The 20,958-nt window shown below is 40.3% G+C and overlaps 1 protein-coding gene and 1 pseudogene across 3 annotated transcripts in view; one reads left to right on the top strand and one right to left on the bottom strand.

Moving 5' to 3' along the window:
* Positions 1-14,276, top strand: part of LOC146557803 (protein EFR3 homolog B) — a 29,174-nt gene extending 14,898 nt beyond the window's left edge. The window contains exons 5-23 of one of the 2 annotated variants that reach the window (XM_085246399.1): positions 1,314-1,435; positions 1,797-1,946; positions 4,726-4,860; positions 5,887-5,965; positions 6,435-6,570; positions 6,661-6,822; positions 7,932-8,043; positions 8,123-8,174; positions 8,507-8,679; positions 8,794-8,866; positions 9,053-9,214; positions 9,497-9,628; positions 9,711-9,778; positions 9,880-10,007; positions 10,620-10,711; positions 10,804-10,852; positions 11,057-11,163; positions 11,293-11,342; positions 11,474-14,276. In XM_085246399.1, coding sequence (XP_085102525.1) covers positions 1,314-1,435; positions 1,797-1,946; positions 4,726-4,860; positions 5,887-5,965; positions 6,435-6,570; positions 6,661-6,822; positions 7,932-8,043; positions 8,123-8,174; positions 8,507-8,679; positions 8,794-8,866; positions 9,053-9,214; positions 9,497-9,628; positions 9,711-9,778; positions 9,880-10,007; positions 10,620-10,711; positions 10,804-10,852; positions 11,057-11,163; positions 11,293-11,342; positions 11,474-11,579 — 2,088 coding nt within the window. In that variant the 3' untranslated portion in view covers positions 11,580-14,276. Of the gene's footprint in view, positions 1-1,313; positions 1,436-1,796; positions 1,947-4,725; positions 4,861-5,886; positions 5,966-6,434; positions 6,571-6,660; positions 6,823-7,931; positions 8,044-8,122; positions 8,175-8,506; positions 8,680-8,790; positions 8,867-9,052; positions 9,215-9,496; positions 9,629-9,710; positions 9,779-9,879; positions 10,008-10,619; positions 10,712-10,803; positions 10,853-11,056; positions 11,164-11,292; positions 11,343-11,473 lie in introns of both variants that reach the window. The other variant, XM_085246398.1, reaches the window with a different exon arrangement.
* A 724-nt stretch (positions 14,277-15,000) lies between these two features.
* Positions 15,001-17,205, bottom strand: LOC146557802 (pro-opiomelanocortin-like; annotated as a pseudogene). The gene is made up of 2 exons (XR_014888624.1): positions 17,048-17,205; positions 15,001-16,377 (listed from the first exon to the last, which is right to left on the bottom strand). The product of XR_014888624.1 is annotated as a pro-opiomelanocortin-like (transcript).
* Between the last annotated feature and the right edge of the window lie 3,753 nt (positions 17,206-20,958).

The following is a 20,958-nucleotide window of genomic DNA, read 5'->3' as shown; positions in this document are numbered from 1 at the left end:
TTTTACCTGTAGTTGCTTGAAGTCGCCAAATGCCCTTGGCTTTCTTTGACGCTCCCAGTGTGGACATTGCTTGAGATCTTCAGTTGTTCATTCAAGACTATATTTCAGTACATAAATGACGCTATACCTCTGCATGGTATACTAAGCATGAGGGCCCCGAGCATGTAAAAGTTCCTGCCCTAGTTCTGTGTGAATCACACAGAAGTGACACCATGTGTACAAACTGTAAACTACATTGAATTGACATAAATTACACAAATATTAAGACCAGCCAAAACCATGAGCAGCTGCCATACAGCTTCTGACTGTCTTTGTGTGCACAGTGTAGCTCATCAGAAGCAGGTCAGAGTCAGAGAGAAATGAATTAAAAGGAAGATTAAAGAGGTTATTACAACAGGACTCAAACTTGGCCAGATATTGTTGCACTCTGTTTCTCTGACTAAAACCTTCACTAAACCTTGTACTCCTGAGAAATCTCTAACACAGCCCTGAGCACCAGACCTATTGATTGTGTCAGCCTGCTTTTATTTCTTTGGAATCTGTGATTGAGATGATGGAGGTTTTCTCTGTTTTCTATTGCCTCTGGTTTTGGACACTATGCTAAAATTCTATAACTAACTGAAAGCAATAAGAAGAGTTTCAGCATAGTTGATACATTAATACCTGGAAGCTGCCCATCATTACTGCCAGTAACACTGGGCAGCTTCCAGGAATCAACTGTGGCAGTAAATTGCTGCAGCAGCTGAGCGGCTTCACAGGAACTGTTATCGGCTCGCTTCATTTAATTTGAAGCGAGGATACTTCAAGGATACTTCATTAAATTTCAAAAACCACTCCATGCACTCATTCTCTACACAGGAAATGATTCAGCAAGGACGTCATTAGATGCTAATTTTCTACACTTCTGTGTTACTTTGCATGGCATAATTATGATTTTCTGTATTGACTTTTTATGATGTAATTCTTGATTCACATAGTATCATGATCTGGCTTGATTCTAAAGAAATTCACTTCATAATCTATTAATTGGAGAGTCGTGTGAAGCTAAATGTCAGCCTGTTTACTTGGTGACATTTTCTTGCCCAGTGGGATAGCCTCCCTCTGCCCTGTGTTTTTCACTTTTAATCCTGTGTTAAGAGAGCTCTAGTTTGGCTTTAATTTAGCAGATATGCACCACTCAGATCTCAGGTTATTGGGCTTGGGCTTTTTAAGGAATGGGCATATTATTGTAAATCTTTTAGGCTGAAGTGTATCTGTATGCTATTAAAACTGGATGTCTTTTTTTCCCCTGTCTTACCTTCTTCTGTCGTTAGTTTGTAAAATTTGCCAACATAGAAGAAGATACGCCATCGTACCACCGCAGTTATGACTTTTTCGTGTCCCGCTTCAGTGAGATGTGCCATTCAGGCTATGAGGACCCAGACATCCGCACCAAGTACGTAACAGAGACGCTCGACTGCAGTAGAGATGGAGTTGTTAAATAAGTGCTATTCTGAGTCTACATGGGTAGTGTTTATTTTTAGTTTTTATTCCTTTTTTGGACATTTTCTTTTGTACACTTAAAAAAAAAGAAAAGAAATGTTAAGTCATTGCTTTCTATTGCTGAAAATAGACTGTAAAATCGTTTGACAAATCAAATATAGCTTTGACATGGAAAAAAAAGAAAAGAATAAAAAACAGAGCAATTCAAATAACAAAGCTAGGTGCAAATATAATTTCCTAAATATGGTTACCTATTTATAGGCCGAGTAACCAGTCAGATGGTTTCTGTGTGCGTGTGTGATTGTTGCTGTAAGGATCCGCATGGCAGGTATCAAGGGTCTTCAGGGTGTGGTGAGAAAGACAGTCAATGATGAACTGCAGGCCAATATCTGGGACCCTCAGCACATGGACAAGATTGTCCCCTCTCTGCTTTTCAACCTGCAGAGTGGAGAGCGTACCGAGAGGTGAGTGAGTGCAAACAATAAAATGCAAATGTGGATTACATATGCAGCAGAGTAGATGTGCTCCATTAGCTTTTCAGTGTAACGTATTATATTAAACATTAACCATTAACCTCCTAGTACCTGGCGTCCACACATGTGGACATCACATTTTGGGTTATTTAGACCAAAATACTCAATTTTGCTCTAAAGGGCCTGATATCCACTTACGACGACATTATACTGCTATTGTTCTATCAAAATTTTAAACGAATATGTGGCTCTCATTTTTCTTAGAAACAAAAATTAGGTAAAAAAAATATCTGATAATTCTTTGGGTCCTGATGAATGTAAAAACAATCAGCCCAAATATCAAAGAGAAATTAAAAATACATGCTGTGGTATAATAACTAAGATGAGGCTTTTCATAGTGCTTAACTGGACATGTGAACTTCAGTGTAAGCGTTTCATAAAAATCATCTGGTCCATACCACTTCTGAAAATTGAGTATATGCAACCTCAGATGAACAATAATATATGACATATTACAGTGTGCTATTGTTTATTTAATACAAATTAAGCCAAAATGCAGAAGCATTGTGTGAAAAGCACCCTTATTGCTTTCATAACAGTTAAGAGGGTAAGTAGCAACTAGCTCCTGCTAATAAATTTGATTATTTGCTCATCAGTGAATTTGAGAACCTCTATAAAGGCAGTGGTTTTGGCAGTCTGCAGGACTGAAGCGTTTGGCCGAGAGGGGAAGTTTTTAGCAGTGATCTTAGGTAAGTAATTGCTGCCACCCATCAATAAGGCCATATCCAATCAATTTGAAGTCCATCCTTCCACAGTGAGAAAGATTATTCACAAGTGGAAAACATTGAGGACAGTGGCCAATCGTCCCAGCAGTGGACCTCCCACCAATTTATTCAGCCAAGCTCAGAAAATCTGCAAAAAAACCTAAAGCTTAAATGTTGAAGTTTATGACAGTGCAAGGGTTACCAGGAGAAAGTCTTTTCTGTCTAAGTTGCTCACAAAGGAGCTTAAACACACCATTTAACGTGTGGAGAGAAATTTGTTGAGTTAACAGCAGCTAGTGTTGACCTGCCTGCCTTAGATAACACAATCCAGATACACGATAGCCAACTGGTGTTGTTTGTCTCACATTAGGCCATATTTGTCCTGGCTGTCTAGCCAGCGATCACCCATGTCATTCATCATCACTGTCATCACCGACAGCTCTGTTTCCCCTTTTGGACATCTGGTAACCCACCCAGAGCAGCCAAGAACAAGGAAACCAAGACACGTGGTTCAGATTCCAAAGAGAAAAGGAGTGAATGTGAAAGGAGGAAAAAGCATGCACAGAAATATTGCAATGGGTGAAGAATTAGAGCTCACAAACACAGAGGTAGAGGATGCCAGCAGCAGTCTGGAGTTTCTCTCTCTTGGCTGTATTACACATACTCAAATTCACTTTGACGTCAATGCCGAGATCTGAAAGTTAGGAAAGCAAAGAGGGAGGGCAGCAAAAAGAACATTGGGAGATCTGGTGAAGGATAGATAATGGAAATTAGAGTGATAGAAATGGGAGAGTTATTCAAAGACGGAGACAGACAGATTTATTGCAACAGGGAGTCACATTTCATTCTCAGCTTCTCTCTGCTCTGTGTGTTATCCCCCTGCTGTGCATCCTCATTTCCTCTCACTCTGGGTCTAGCTTGTCATTACCCACAGCAATCAGTACAGAGCCTAATTACCTTACAGATGGTGGATTTTCAAATCACGTAAAGATCAGCTTTAGTCAACCTTCTGACAGCTGGGACTGGGAAAGTTTATTGATGCAGATGACAGAAGCTCTCTGGACTTTGTTTTGTGTTTAAACTTCAAGAACACATGAGGATTGTTTGTAATGTATGTAGTTGCCTAAAAAAAACAGAAGCTTGTTGTTCATCTGAGGTATTTTTCACATAGACTCATAAACAGCACATCTGAGATCAGGTAGCTATAGCTAAGTTCGCTTTTTCAAATACTGGTGATGCAAATTTGTCCTCACAGCAGATGTTTACTTGAGAGAGATTGCGCGGGATGAAACAACCTTTTTCTGCCACAATGCTTTGTAACCACTGAACAAATAAAGAAACTTTAAACAGCATGATATTTTTTTTTCTGCAGCTGACAGAAAATATCACTGAAAAACCTCACTGACATCAGCTTGTGTGCTCTTGCTAGTTTAGTGTGTTTTACTTTATTTCATTTTTTTTAATTTTTGCGTATTTTAGTTTTGAATACAAAAGATGGGGCAGGAACTCACATTTGCTCCACGGAAACAGCAGGCAAGATGAAAGAGTTAGGCTTTGAATAAATAATGTCATCATTGGTGGACTACCCGAGGCTAGTCAAGACCAAGATGGAGCTATGGCGGATGTTTTTAACTATACATGAGAATGAAAAAGGGCTGGACACGAGAGCGAGAGACCACACGATTGACATGAAACGTTTGCGTGTACAAATTTGGACACAGTACGTAAATGCGTCAAACTGCAGACAAACTGCAGAGGGTAAAGTCAGCTCAGAAGCACAGCTGCAGAGATTCAGCCGTACAGACTGTGTTTGTGTAAGAAATAGAGCATTTGTTGAAATGTCATTATATTAAGTTAATTTCAGTGCCTTGCCTGTTCTCTGTTCTCTCTCTCTCTGTCTGCACCCTCCCAATTTGCCTTCCTCTGCCTCTCTCTGCTCGTCTCCTCCCTGTCCCCCCCCCCCCCCTCTCCTTTTCTGCTTCCTCACCCTCATCGCTCCCTGCCAGCCGCTCTCCCTCTCCGCTGCAGGCATCAGAGAAGGAGAAGGAAAGCCCGGTGGAGCTGACGGAGCGCTGCTTCAGGGAGCTGCTTGGACGAGCCGCCTATGGCAACATCAAGAATGCCGTCACGCCCGTGCTGATGTGAGACAACCAAACAGTCGTATTCATAAGAAATAGCCTCTGTTTGTGATGTGTTCCTGCATGCGGTCGTGTGGTTTGTTTGTTTTTTTGTTTTTTTTAAACATAGTGAGTAAACTTGAAGACAACGCTGCATGTCAGGCGCATCTTAATCTTTACACTAATGGGCACGTGGGGCTGTGACAAGGTCAATGCAAGGTTATGGAGTTGTTCTTGAATTGTGACTGCATGGTTTGCAGATGGGACATTTAAATTCTATATTACTGCATTTATTTTTGCAAGATGTGATCTTATTTAAGTTTTTCTTTTTTGTTCTACCAATACATTTCTGATTTTTTTTTTTTTTTGTATTTGAATTTATCCATCTTGGTTGTTCCTCCTGAAATTAAGTATTTTATCTGTCTTAGCCTTTTCCTGTCCCCACATTTGCCCATGTGCGGGGGCTGTGCAGGGGTGTTTTGGAAGTTGTGGCTGACCTTTTAGTTGGCAGGTACATAAGTTAATAGATTGGATATAACAGTATGAATATTTCAGGCCCTTGCAAATAGAGGTAAATGTTGACTACATTATGGGTTTTAAAAATGCCCAGTTTTAGGTACTTTGTAGTGCCTCAATGCCTTTTTCTTCATTTCTGTTCCCATGTCCTACACACATTTTCCTTGCACACTTATATTTTACATTTATATTGTTAAGCAAATCCGTTTTAAATTATCTGTCAATTTTAGTCTCAGCAGTCGTGTGCTCAGCTTAATTGCACATTTTCCACGTTCTATCAATGTCAGATTGAGAGAATGTTTTTAAGTATTTAATTACTTACTGTAAAGCAAACCGTATGTCATAGTAAGTATTTATCTGTGCACTACTAACTCCTATTTTCAGTTTTACATTCATTCTTAAACCCAGACATGATGTATGCTGTCTGGACTAAATGCGGTCTTTATGCCTTACTGCTCTCCATCATCCCTACTGCTGTGTTATTACATCCTGTGTATCCAACCTGTTTCTCTTCCTCTGTTCATAACCCCACAGGCACTTAGATAACCACTCTCTATGGGAGGGAAAGACCTTTGCAGTGCGTTGCTTCAAGATCATAATGTACTCCATTCAGGTGAGTGATACACTGCCATGATATCCTTCACAGCCTTACCCTTGCCTCTTTTCTCTGTCTCACACTCTGCTGACTTCATTACTAGGTTGAAATGGAATATGGAAAACTTTTGTATGAATTTTTGACCACCATGTTTTTTTTTTTTATCTTTGCAAGTGGTTATTGCACATTTTAGTGGTGCAAAGAAGAAATGTGCTTCAATATTCATGAAGTTCTCACTGATTTCAATTTGGGCTTCAGCCTATTTGCTCACAGCTGTGGTTCATTTTGGGCCTGAATGAAAAATGCAAAAGGAGTAATGCACTTTATCACCAATATCCAGTTTTTAGTTTGCCATTTAATTAAGCGTATTACTTCAATACAACAGTTTTCTGTCACTTTCTCTCTCACTCTTTTTTTCTTTTCTGTATTTTTCTTTTTTTCAAGACAGGTCAATAATTTCCTCGGTTTTTTGTTGTTTTTCTTTCAGTCCCAGCACTCACACTTGGTAATCCAGCAACTTCTCGGTCACCTGGATGCGAACAGCAAGAATTCAGCCACGGTGCGAGCTGGGATAGTGGAAGTCTTGCTGGAAGCAGCTGCCATTGCAGCCAGTGGTTCTGTAGGTAAGTTGCAATCCTCCAAGGTCATGTAAAGTCATAAACACATAGAGATGTGAATGTTTTTTTTTTTAACTATAAACTGTGTATTTGCAGGTCCCACAGTGCTAGAGGTGTTCAACACCCTGCTGCGGCAACTTCGTCTGAGTGTAGACTACGAGCTAACCGGCTCATATGACGGCAGCACCAACATCGGCACTAAGATCATCAAAGCTCATGAGGAGAGGCAGCTGCAGGAGGCTGTAATCAGGACCATTGGTGAGTCTGAGTGCTTTGTATTTGTTAGTGAGGGAGTGTTTAGTAGATGTATGTGCAAGTAGTAATTGTTATTACTAGGTATGTGTGTGACTATATGTGTGTGGATTGCTGCAGATGCTATTTGGCAACAGAATATTAGTTGGTTATATTATTATTCAACTAGTATGTTCCCATGCTCCAGCATGGTTTGGCCTGTTTTTGCTGTTAGTAAATGATAGGATGCTTTTATAATGCGTTGTGTGTAGGTGCATTAAAGCAAAAAAACAAAAAAATCACAGCTCATTTTAGCCTGTGGTTGCATGGTTGCCAGGCAACCTTATAGCGTCATAATATATCACGCATAGTTTCTGGATATAAACTACATGTTACTGCTGTAAAATAAAAATGATGTAATACTTTTAAAAGTTGTTACAGGAGCATAAATGCTAAGAATTGGTAGGTGGTTGGTTGGTAGGTAGAAAATATCTGGTACACATAAGAACCTTCAGGGGCCTGAAATATATCTGTAAGCTGACCCTAGCACTGCTGACATTAGCAAACAATCAATCAACAATCAAAATACTTTAATAATCCCTAAGAAAAGTATGTAAAGATATCCACATGATTGAAAAGAAAGCTATTAAAACAGGCGAACACTCTTAAGTACAAAGTAAAGGACAAAGAAATAAGTAAGAAAAAAATTAAAGTAAAGAGAACAAACAGGAGCAACTGAAACAGGCTGGTTGATGCATGCTCACTGAGTTTCAAATAATCTGATATTGTGTGCATGGATTGTTCTGGTTGGCTACCCGTTTCAGTGACATGTAGAGTGCTTCTCAATTATTGGAGTGACTAACAGTTTCAAATGGTGTTTAAATTACCTACGTAATATTTGTGTAGGCAGTGTTTAATGTCGCCTATTTAATTAAACTCACTTTGATCTCTTCTGAGTGTTTTCCTATATCCAGGCTACTCCACTAGTCTTGTTCTTTTTCTCCTGTTTAAACAAATAGTAAATGAGTCCCTTGGAGGATTCCTAATTACTAATATAGATTTTTTTCCTTTTCTTTTTTCTTTTGTTGAACATTTTATTTCATTTGGTACAAACTGTCTGGTTCTGTCCCTTTCAGGTTCATTTGCCAACACTCTACCAACTTACCAGAGATCAGAGGTCATGCTCTTCATTATGGGAAAGATCCCTGTTCCTGGACTTCACCTTACTTTGCCCTCCTCGGACTCTGGGTAAGTTGACTCAAACAGTATTCACCTGTATGTTGGTAAACTTAAGGGCACAGTCTTTATTTGCTGTTTGTAATTCCAGGCCTGAGGGTACCAGGATGATTCAGGTTATGTTACTCAAGTCCTTGGTCCAGGTAAGTTATCATTTCTCAATGATTTAATTTTTAAGAAACTTGTGGATCTTCATGAATTTATAAAGACTGACACGAAATGCGTATTCCTATCAAACCGCATGATTGTAAAATCAGTGGCCTTGTTAGGCTTTATGGGCAAGTTCTTGATCTTTGCTAATGAAAGTCTCAGAAGTGTCACTTAAACTAAGATAGTTTGCGACACTGTCGCAGCATAAGAGTCTCTCAAGTTATTGCTAACTTGGGAAATTATAACCACACTGCAGTTACCTTGATGTTCCAGTGCATGTTCAGTTTTGTAAACTATGTGTGGGATTTGATCATCCCCCTCGTAGGTAACTGCAGGTTTCCAGACTACCAACATGCTGACAGCGCTGCCCAGCTCTTTCTTGGAGCCCCTGCTGTCCTTCTCTCTAACCGAGGATCCAGAAGTCCGTCTGTTGGTGCTGCAAATCCTCCTCAGTCTCATTGACAGGCATGAAAACAGGCCCAAGTTTGCCAATATGAGGTGTGTGATTGTTTTTGCAGGAAGATTGAAGGGCTGAAGTGTTTTTATACTTCCCTTATAAACCCATACTTCAGTTACAGTTTGTGTCTCTTTGGTCTTCTTTCTGTGTAGCAGCATCTCGGACATCTCTGTGCTGAAGCTCAAAGTTGACAAGTGCTCCAGGCAGGACAATTTATTCATGAAGAAGGTAATTTTTTAAATTTATTTAGTTGACAACCTGTTCCGCCTGCTGAACAACATCCCTGTGAATTATGTAAATTCACATAAACATTAAATATTTATTTTAAAATAATTTTGACAATAAATCTTTACACCAATGTATCTGCACTAGACATTTCGAGTTCCATTTACCCTGCGCTTCATCCATTCACAGCATGCCCAGCAGCTATATCGCCACATCTACCTGGGCTGCAAGGAGGAGAGCAGTGGCCGGGAGCACTACGAGACCCTCTTTGCCCTGTTAGGTCTTCTCAGTGTAGAGCTGGCCAATGAAGAGGTGGTGGTGGACCTGATTCGCCTCGCACTTGCCTTGCAGGTATAAATGTAGAGTTTTAAGTAGCCTGTTTATTCCCCGAGCTGCATTTATCTACTACATTTGAACTACAAGATGAAAAATATCCTAATCGCAGCTTAGAAAGCGTCAGTTTCACATGTATCATTTCACAAATGACACTGACCATCAGCTGTAACACTGGGACAGTGTCATAGCTGATGGTTTAAAATCAAAAACAAATAAAACGACCAAACATTACAAGATGAGAACAAATCCTTCTGAGGTAGGGTGTTTCACAGTGCGGTGTCTCTGTTTCCTTTCCAGGATCTGGCTCTGTCCACCGACGAGGCTCTGCCTGTTTATAACCGCTGTGCTGTTCATGCCCTTGTCGCCGCCTACCTCAACCTCATTTGCCAGCTCACCACCGTCCCAGCCTTCTGCCAGCACATTCACGAGGTGTGTGTCTGAGCCTCTTTGCGTGTCTGTGTTTTAATGCTACTGTAACTGTTTGTTTATCCCCTGACTCTCTGCCTTTCAGGTAATTGAGGTGAGACAGAAAGAGAGTCCTTACCTTTTGCCCGAGGCCGTCTTTGTTGACAGTCCAAAGTATGTATCAGCTGCAACCCACAAGTGTTTAATTTGATATTCAGATACACAGTAATAATTTTAAATTCCTGCTTTTGAATGCAGTTTATTTTTCTTCCTAGATTGCATTCTTCACTGGACAAAGTAGAAGGAAGTGTTTTGTTCCTCCAGTCAAAGATCACAGAGAGCCTTGGAGGAAGTGGTTATAATACAGAGAGACTCGCCACACCTTATGTCCCTCAGTATACTGGTAAGGAGTCTAAAACTAGTCGTTCGGATGCAAAGGTCTTAATTTCTCTGGGGGTTTTTTTTGTTTATATTTCCTCTTTTTTTCATGTCACTGTGCCAGCAGCAGCTGAGATTGTGAGCATTTTGTTTTCAGGTTGATGATGAATTATCTTTCCATTTGTTCATCCCTTCTATTCTTGAGAAAATTGCTTTAAAATTTGGTTGTCAAAGTTATCCGCTTGGAGTTGAAGATGGACCCAATACATTCTGGTGGTTCCTGAGGATCACTGTGACCTCACAAAAAGAGGTTTTTAGCCATAACTCATGAATTCATATAACAATTATTAGAAACATTCACAAAGATGTCTTGTAGGAAAAGTGACATTTTTTATTCTAAAGGTCAGCCTTACTATAATATAATACTCTTCTATTATTTAAGAAAAGGGGAGATTGTTACCATATTTCATATTTGGTCAGATGGTCTGAGTTGGTGCCATCAATCCTTTGTACCCACCTTGAAGCTGTATTAACACTGTATGGACAGCATGACTCAGGTGGTTTGCAGAGGCATATGAACATGTGGTGAAAAAAGTTATTGAAAAAACTCAATAAATTTTCTGCACTCTGCTTCCAGATGAGGACCGTCTGTCCAAGAGAAAGAGCATCGGTGAGACCATCTCACTTCAGGTGGAGGTTGAGTCCCGAAATAGCCCAGAGAAGGAAGAGGTGAAAAAAAAGACTTCACAACCTTGTACCCTGTACCCTCAAATGTACCCTGTACAAAGATATTTAACATAGATTCTTGTTCTGGTCTGCAGAGGACTCCAGCAGAGGAGATCACATTTGAAACCCTGAAAAATGCCATTGGTAAATCCACTCTCTTCATTTGCAAAGCCCTTTTTATTAGTTTACAATGATGGATTGATGTTCTAAATGTTGACGTAATTTACCAAAGCATGACAGCAGGGAACAAATACAAACTACTTTTGTATAAAGTGTCCGTGAACTTTGTCTTGATGTTTTACACTTTGAGGCACACGCTACATTATATTGCTTTTTGTCTCCCTCTAGTGGACAGTGTGGGTATGGAGGAGCAGGAGAGGGAGCGGAGGAGACAAGTGGTGGAGAAGTTCCAGAAGGCCCCCTTTGAGGAGATAGCTGCCCACTGTGGTGCCAGGGTATAGACCCCCTACCCTGTTGAAAAATAAAAAAAAAACTGCTTATGTGTGTGTGTGTGTGGGGTGTTTTTTAGTTTTTTTTTTAAAGGTCTTAAATGTATTGTTTTTGATGTCTTCTGTCCCTTATAGGCCACACAACTGCAGAGCAAACTAAATCAAATCTTTGAGATCACAATCAGGTAAGGGACAGAGCTTTGGGATGGGAGTAGTCAATAATAATATGGATGGCAGTCATTCTGACTAACAGGAGAATACCTGCATTTTTATGTTTTGGAACTAACAGCTTTATTTTCTTCCTCTTTCTGTTCAGACCCCCTCCCAGCCCATCTGGAACCATTTCATCAGGTTACGGCCAAAGCCAGAGTCGATCTGTACCCATTTACGAGATGAAGTTTCCTGACCTATGTGTTTACTAAACCACAAAGTCTTCAGCAACGTAAGCGTACAGTAGAGCCTTCAAGGACAGAGAAAAGATTTGAAAGGGCAACCGATCCTCACTGTAAAATCGTCTTGACCGTGGAATCAAACAGCCACAGTGCACGTGGGACAAACTCAGCTGTAACTAAAGAACACCTCTTAGCTGTCTGAGATTTTATTTTAGCCTCTGATTGCAACAAAAACAAGCTCACCAGTGTCTATATTGAGCAGGAAAACAAACGTATTTCACTCACTTCTACTGCATCAGTTACTCATTCCTAGAGACTGGTTAGGGACCCCTGGCAGCCAGCGGCCTATTGGGAATGATATGCAATCCCCGATCAGTTGGCGAGTGGTTGCTGGAAATTGATGGCACTTGCCTGGTGAAATTGGTTGCAAAGTTCACCTTCAAATAAAAGTTGTGCCTAATTGCTGAAGCCAACATGTCTCAAAAGGTGCAGCTTTTACTTTGAAGACAATTTCATAGCTGCTCAGTAAGTAGTTGGCGAGTGTTTGCAGATAAGCTGGTGTCTTCTGTGCAAACTAAAGACAACCTCCTGCATCTGCCACCAACTACTTGCTGGCAGTTTGCTGGCATATTCATGTCTCCAGGTGGTCTCAAGATGGTCTCCAGGTGGTCTCCAACCAGTCTCTAGGCCTGTGTGACTGGGGACTGGGATGTCTGTAGAAACTCCACTGGTTGGATTTTCAAATTAGAAATTGTCAAGAACTGTGAGGGGAAAACTTGACCGACTGGATGTTATTTATTGTTTTGAGAATGAGTTGAGTAGTCGCATGCCTGCGACTGGAAACTTTTTGATAGCACTATTATTCTTGTGCATTTTTTTAAACTTGTTTGTCCCTTCCAGGGTGCCATACTACCTTTGATCACAAAATTAGATTGCTAGACTGCTTATTAATATTATTATTATTTTTTATTTTTTTTAATTGTTTTGATGACCAGAAAGAGTGTTTGTGGAAACTGAAACATTTTAATTTACTTGATTGTATTTGTGTGTATGTCTGATTGTTGTATAGACATAAAGGTAATTATCCTCATCTCCCATGCCACTTAGCTGCTGAGCATCCATCTTTTAGGCTTTATTGTAGCTTGGTTTTGCCTTCTTAGTGTTACCCAGAAGTGCTTTTTCGCCTCTTTCTGTTTCTTTTACCTAAATATTAATCTATTTAGTTAAAACACATTGCACCAGTCATGACCACACTAAAGGATTTACAGCAATGTTTACCAGATCAAATGCTAAAAAAACATTTATTTTTCTCCCCTTTCCATATAAATGTGTACATACAGAGGAATATATAAATCTTTAAGCTGATGTACAGCATAAGGATGTTAATGTGCGTGTGTATATATACTGTATATTCTAATTTTAGACTGCCTCTGCACTGGTTGTGTTCATAGATAAAAGAGAAATCCACTTAGTATTCAGATAGACAATGTTAAAATCTCCAATAAGTAACCAGCAGCACGTGAAATCCTAACATCTGAGCAGCCCACAGGAGAAATTTGCATCATCTCAAGGCCAGTATGTCACAGCGACTAATAAAGGGTTACCGAGGCAATGCTGGAAAAAGATCATTTTCAGCTTTACTCAAACAGGTTTCATTACCATAACCCTGACCTGCATTGTTTCCATTTACATTCTCAGTCCTGCTGGAATGAGTTTGCACTATGATTTTTTTACTATACCGCAGCTTTTTCAGCTGCATGTCTCAGCAAGATTCAAAAACATCTAAAAGCCCAGTGTGTGCACAAACACACACACAGGTATAACAACAAGTATGATGGCAATAATTTGTCAAGAGTCTGGCTAACACGGTCCAACTGTAGGTAGCAGATCATGTTTGTGCGTTTCTAAATTGTGCCTGCTGTTGTTGTGGTGCTGTGATGGTTCAGTTTTGTGACATTTTTAAGAGACCACCCCTCACTCTCTCTCCCTCTGTGCTGCTTCTGTGAGTGAACCGCACCCGTTCCAGCCGTTTTGCAACCATCTTGTTCAGAACAGAAGACGGTGTCTAGTTCATCCCTGTCATGAGCATTTCCACTGGCTCTTCTTTTGTTTTTTCTGTTTTTGAATGTCATGTCCTGTGTATATCCGTGTCAGCACATGCCAGTGTATGTGATCGTCTGTTCACGTTTACCCCTTTTTGATCAGTGCGCGAGTGAGCGTATTTATGTGTCTGTGCTAACGCTCGTACAGGTGTGTGCGTGTCTGTGTCATCATTACCGAAGACCAAGCTCTCCAGACGTAGTTTACAGTTCTGTCCAGTGACTCTTTCCACCACGTTAATGCAGAAAAAGCTACTTAAGAGCCGTGTGCAGCTGTCTAAACCTTCCAGTTACACCTTGTAAAATTGTGTTTTCAGCATCTTGAACTTGGCAGTGAAGACCTGTAAATCTATCAGTCCGCGTGTCGTCATTGCATCACGTAATGTAATATTAACTGACGGTAATCCAAACTTACTTTTTGTCATTACATGTCTGGTTAATAGCTCTGTTTTACAATTTAGTGCTGTAGGTCAAATCTGTTCTGTGAACTTTGCACTTTAAAAACTGGAATACCTAGTGAGAAAGGCAGCTTTTACATGGAGAAAATGCCTTATGCGTGTCATACCTGACTTTGCATGCTAGTGGATGTTACCGTGTTGTAGAATAAATTTATCTCTAACCATGAAAAGTCTGTCTTCGTTTTAATTTGCCTGCTAATGGAAACTCTCTGAGACGAAGAAGGGGATCATCGTTTGGTAAAAACCACGTCGACTCATTAAATCCGGCACCACTGTTCGGTAGTCGCAGTGTTCAAAGTAATGTTTAATTCAATTACCTCCTGTTGAGGTCATCTGAGTACGTGATCCATCTCCCAGCACATGAGTAGCACATTTTTCCTATAGTGTAGCATTTTCAAGGATCTGAACTCACAACCTCAAATTCACGTCACACTATTATGTATTCTGAGCCTGGTGTCACAGTCGGCTATGAAATTAAACGATCTGAGAATTAAGAATTAATTAAGCAGCTGAAGCTCAGAGTAGTGCTGATTTTCTGTGGTTATGCTTCAGGTCCAGTGGGTGGCAGTCTAAGTCTGGCTGCATTTTCATTAAACTTATGCACAATCATTCATGGACTCTGTAAGTCCTAAAAAATAAGAAATTATTTATCTCATTCTATTATAATGGTTTAATGAAAATGGTATGAAGGATTTCATGCATCCATACTGGTGACAGTGGAGCTGAATGAGTCTGGTAGAGAAGGTGCTCCACTGCTGTCCAGTAAAAGATACTCAAATCATTACCTCTGAATAAAGGATACTCCACCATACCCACAAGTTTAAAAGAAACTCAAACTCACCTTGTTGTTAAAAACGTTTAAATCCTTTTTCTTGTATTTTATCAGTCTTAATATTCAGAATTTTGTCCATTCCCCTTCCCCTAAATCCTCAGATTTGTCTAAAGACACAGTCCTGGGTAAAAGTATTGAGTCACCCCTCGTGTCTTCATAGTTTATTTGTTTGTTTTTAAGTGACCTTGTGCAACATTTCTCCAGGCGTTCAGATCTTATTTATTTATTATGTTTTCCTTGTTAGATTGGGTTCCAGTTAGTTCAATGCATTAAAAATGCCCTATAACGCAGTTTGACAGACATAACAACTCACACTTGATGAGAGCTCACAACTTGTCAGCTCTCATCAAGGTTTTGCTTAATAAATGACCTTAGGCAAAAGATTCCATGTATTATTTGCCACAAACAGGATCTTTAATATTATTTTTTATTTACATAAAGACATGACTTTTTAAAAACTGTCTCAATAATTTATTTCCTTACAGTCACCTTTGACCTCGCTGTGACGGTCACTGTTCAGCTTGATTCTTCATAAAGTTAAGATGAGTATGCTCTCAGAATGCTTTGGATTCGAGGCCAAGAAGTTGAAGGCAGTCAGTGGGTGCGTCGGTGAAAGACATTCAATAACATGCTAAAAGATAGCAACGAGTTTGTGTAATTTAAAATTAAGACATGTGGTTACTAACATGCAATGGCTATTTGACTCTCTGAGCTATCCGCCTCCCCTGCTGAATCTTCCATTTATCCCATTATTCTCTTCACATCTTTAAAATGTTCCTGAAGAACTTGGCCAGCTGCCCCTGAGGTTTCTCCTCCCACGGCTTCATAAAGCCGCCGTTACGTTTGGATGCAGGTGGGCTGCCCCATCTGAAGTGACTCATCTTATAGGTCCTATCTTTCCTCTCCTGCAAGCTCAAGGGGCTTTGTGATTTGGAGCTGTCCCTGGCCCTCAGCAATCCCTGATTTTCATTACTTCCTCCATCAATGTCCCCCTCCGCTTCATCTTCGCTACTGCTCAGCTGTCTGCGAGCCTGAAAGGGAAAACGGCCCTCAGAGGAGCTTCCTCCTTCCAGAGAAGAGGCAAAGACTTTAACAGGTCGGCGTTTACGGCCCGAGGGCTTCCCCCAGCGGAAGTGCTCCATTGAATAGGAGCGTCTCTCGTCTCTGCGGGCCTTAAGCTTTGGCTCTCGCATCTTAAGTCCTGCTGGTTTGCCCCAGCGGAAGTGCTCCATTCTGTAGGAGCGCCGCTCGTCGCTGCGGGCTTTCAGATCTGACTCGGATATTTTGTCATGGGAAGCCAGTGTGGCTAGAATAACTCTGAGTAAGAGGTCATCACCACCACCATCACCAGCATCAGCATCACTGTCAACTTTCAGGGCCAATGCACTCAGCTCTGGGATTTCAGTCTGGATCACAGACATGCAGAGTTGAACACAGTCCTGTGTGGAAGAAATGGCAAAGATAATGTCATACAGAGCAGGAAGACTTGAAGTTCCCTGACAGCTGCTGGTGAAGTCATAAGACTTGGCATGATAGGAAAAAATCCCCAAAACCAACAACAAACAAACAAAAATCCCCTTTATTGCTTATGGGTGTTAAAAATTACAGATGGCTTTTCTAGGTTTTAAATTTAGTGTTGCATTGATAAAATAACTGCAGCTTGTTCTGTATCCAAACACACCCACTTAAGGCTACTATCACATGGACAACTCAAGAAACAAGAAATTACATTTAAGGACTGTGTTGACTCATCTTTTCAGCTTTCACATCAACTTATTTGTCAAAGAATGAAATTGTTCACTATCACCACAGATCTCCTGGCTTTGCCGGGGGAAAAGGAAGTAATGTTATATGCTCTGAGTTTTAAGTTTCCATTTTCTAAGTACTTCTAAGTACTCATCACCTTGACACTAACAAAAAAAAAGATTAGTGGAAGCGATAATTTTGATTAAAATGTAAGGTTTACTTACATTTAATTTGACCAGATTCCATTAAATATGTTTTACATTGCGCTTACGGATGAGATGAAAATGTGCAACATAGGGCTCCGATAAGTTTTCTTGGCCAGTGATGACGATCTAAAAGAAGTGGCAGGGCTGTTCGACCTACCAGTATCCTCGCCTTGTTGCTCAGGTCCTTGCAGATGGAGTTGTCCCAGCATACTGACTCAAACCCGGGGATGCACACAAATGCCATCACCGCCACCAACAACCAGCACTGGCACACCATCTTCAGCCCGGTGCACAGGACACCAACTCGACTGGGGTGGAGCTGCAGAAGTGAAGCCACAGTGGGGAAAGCTTTGAGTCTCAGCAGACAAAAATCTTCATTAGTCATCTTGAAATGTTATTTTGTGAAGAAATACAGTAGGTGTCTCTTAATAATTGCGCTTGCGTAACACTTTCCGCCCGTCCTTATGTAACGTGATGTGTTTGAACACTACCTTCGAAATAGCCAGAGAGCCGAGCTTTTGTAGCTGGTGTGTCATGAACTTAAACACGTGAACTTAAACAACTATGTTCTCTTTTTGGTGTTTGTTTATCAGGAGCACATGTATTTTATTTTGAAGGTGTCAAACATGTGGCAGTATTTTTATTTTTCAAAGGATGAACCTTCAGCACCGAGGACTGTGTCAAAACGATCAGCAGGACTGATGAGGTTCAAAACAGAGGAGGGACAGGGCAGGGTCTTCTGTTCCCTTGATGGGTTAATTTCATGTGAGATTTAGACTGAAAATATATGAAGATAATAGATTTGAAGATTTTTTTTTTAAATGATGATTTAATTTACCTACACCTAAGGCCCTGTATGAAAAAGTAATTGCTCCTAATCTTACTAACTGGTGGAACACCCTTGGCAGCAAGCGAAGCATGAACTAGCAACGAGCCTTTCACGTCACTGTGGAGGAATTTTGGTCCACTCTTCTTTGCAGAATTGTTTTAAATCAGACACATTAGAGGGTTTGCCTGAACAGTCTTTTTAAAGTCATGCCAAAGCATCTTAGTCTGATTTAAGTCCAGGCGCCGACTAGGCCACCCCCAAACCCTTCCTTTAGGTTTTTTTCAGAGGTGGACTTGCTTGTGTGTTAAACTCAAGTGTGGTTGGGCTTCAAGACATGAACTGATGGCCTGACATTCACCTTCAGGATTTTATGTTCGGGAAGCAGAATTCATGGTTCTATCAATTTTCCAGATCCCGAAGCAGCAAAAACCATCACGCTACCACCACCATGTTTGTCTGTTGATATGATTTTCTTTTTATTTAATGTTGTGTTAGTTTTACATTGCACACAACGGGACTCTAACCTTCCAAAAAAAAAAAAAAAGTCTTTTCAGTCCACAAAATATTTTCCCAGAATTCTTTGGGATCACAATGCATTTTTATATTAATGTGGGTTATATTTGTCCAATTTTAAAAAAAATATGTGATGTTGTGAAAGTGTGACAAATATGCAAAAACAAAAAACTGAATGAAAACAAAATCAGGCAGGGGGGCAAATACTTTTTCACAGCACTGTTCTCTGTGTGCAGAGAGCAACCAGCTGGGATCCTGATGTCACTGTCTACCGCTGCAAGGCTGTGTTATTCTACTGCCAATAAATTTAAGCTTCCTTTTTTGAAAACGCAAGGAGCTATGAAGCAACTTTTGTCTTTCAGCAGCAGGACTGCAATGTTTTTTTTCAGTCTTGACTAATTGAAGACAGATGTAGCTACTTTGACATCACCCAATGGGTTGTGGAGTTCTGCTTTGAAGCTTTCAGATGAACATTTTTTCTGTCATCATCTTAGTTTTGAAATCCGACTCAATAAATAAAAGTGGATTTGACCAAACTGCATGCTAAGACATTAGGGAGCTGTTTGTCTTTCTTTCTTTCTCTCAGACTATAACTAGGTTGGGAGAATAGAGAGAACAGTATTGCTGCTTGTGTTCAGGGACAGCCAAAGGAACTGTTAATAATTCTGATAAAGGACTTCCTTTCAGACATAAATTTCTAGCAGGGATTTCACAATAGACCCTAAAATACTTTCATTTTCTGAGCTCAGAGTTGTTTTCTTGCCTGGAAACCAAGCAGGAAAAAATGAATCTAATTGTCTCAATAAAACTTAACAGAAATACACAACAATGACAACAATAAGTACATTTTGAAGTGTGCTACTTAATTGAATATGAACAATTTGGTTGTTGAAGTCATGAGGATGAATATTCTCTCATGCTTCTTATTGCGTTTTCTCTTTTCTATACTCTCCTATTTCCAATCAGTCTCGAGGACAGCTTTCTTATTATAAAAAGGTAATATCTATAATATGAAACCGAAGTGCAGTATATAAACCCCATGTTCACTGCTTTTGGTTAAATCCGACACACTGCCAGTCATCTGATGCTTCACAGATGTTGAGAAAAATCCTGTCTCACTTGTCAAACTTTTCCCTGGGCGTGTTAACCGTTTAAAGATGTAAACAATCTTTTTTCTTTTCTTTGCCGGGGTATTGGATTTTTCTCACTTCCTCCTTCACTATTCTAAAGAGTGAGTCCTCGGTGAGCCATTGTCTTTGCGAGTCTGGCAGAGACTCGTCTTCCTACTGAATGACTCACAGCTGAGCTGTGCTCTCCACAGACAGACTCCAATAAAAGAGGCATGAGCGCTGCAATCAAAATAAATGCAAAATTGTACGTGTGAAATGATTTCTACTGTTTTGTAAGTTAGATCACCTTTTGTTTACATTAAAGGAAAGCTGAATTCATCATAACTGTGTATCCTTTGCTGCAAGCACATCATATAAAATAGTAGAAATTCCCAAATCCATGAATAAGGGAGTTTAGCAAATAAGTTAATTTGAGCTCATCCAACAAGTCACGCCAAACAAGCAAGTTTAAAAAAACAAATCATATAAATATATTTGTTACCTTTTTCAGATGCTTTCTCTCCTCTTGCTTTTGTCACTCCTTTTGTCCACAGATCCTCCAGACTGGTGACTCTAAACTGTGGTCCCTCTCCTCCTCTCCTGCTTTCTCTCTGCTCTTTGAGAAATGCTCAGTAGGAGAGGGTCTGCTGTTGCTTCCTTAAGGGAGGAAAGCTCTTTTTATAGACATGTGAAGTAAAGCGTCTCAAGGCCTCGGGGTGTGATTGAGGTAAAGGGTCTCCTGCTCCTTCTCTTGATGGGGAGGAGTCGTGCATTCGTGGAGTTTTGCGTATGGTATGTTTAAACGCTTCCCACACACTTTTTAATCAATAGCGAGGCTGGCTTCATCAGCCGGGTGATGAGGCTGTGGTTAACTGGTTAACTTCCCCCCCCTCTTTGTAATCCTCCTCTGATTGCGACACAGTCTTGAAACCCTATAAGTACCCTGCATTTCTTGAAAGCATGTTTACGTTATCGTATACTGATTAAAAAGAAACACAACTGCTGTTCATTAGCGGACCCATGTCCACGCTTTAAATCCCTCAAAGGTCAGCTCTAATCACTGACATCATTATCCTCTGAGCAACAGTGAAGGGTGCCAATCGATTTGACTGATTGGATCGTTTCTCTGTGGTTCTCGTTTTGACAAGGTGTGCATGTATCCCTGCGTGAAAACTTCATTATAAGGACCTGACTCACTGTTTGGACGTCATGAGTGGACCTCAAGTGCGGATGATACACACAAATAAAGAAATAAACACACGTGGTGCTTTTAAAACGGAAATATTGTGCAGCTGAAGCTTTAGTGCCAGTGCCAAACACATTCTGCCGCTCGTTTGCTGCAGGGTTAGGTGCACAAGGACAAGTCACACAGAACAGCACAAGTGGAGAACAAGCACCCATTGTAAGAGATATAGAACACTTTCCTTTCATAAACCGGCCTATCTCCAGCTATTTGTTATCATTTTATAGCTGAAAGGACACAGTGAGTGAAAAATGAGACAGAAGATGCTCATATGATTTTTAAAAAAGGTCTATTATATTGAATTACAGATGCATGTGGGTCAGGTTGCTGTGCTCAAAGTCAGAGATATGTGCCTGAATTGACCGTATTGAGGA

The sequence above is a fragment of the Mchenga conophoros genome, linkage group LG15 (assembly GCF_057382185.1).
Source record: "Mchenga conophoros isolate Kocher_MC1m ecotype Shallow Benthic linkage group LG15, M_conophoros_male_GT1.1, whole genome shotgun sequence".
NCBI classification, from domain to species: domain Eukaryota; kingdom Metazoa; phylum Chordata; class Actinopteri; order Cichliformes; family Cichlidae; genus Mchenga; species Mchenga conophoros.
Note: the sequence above shows the minus strand (reverse complement) of the source record. Positions and strands in the feature narration are given on the sequence as shown.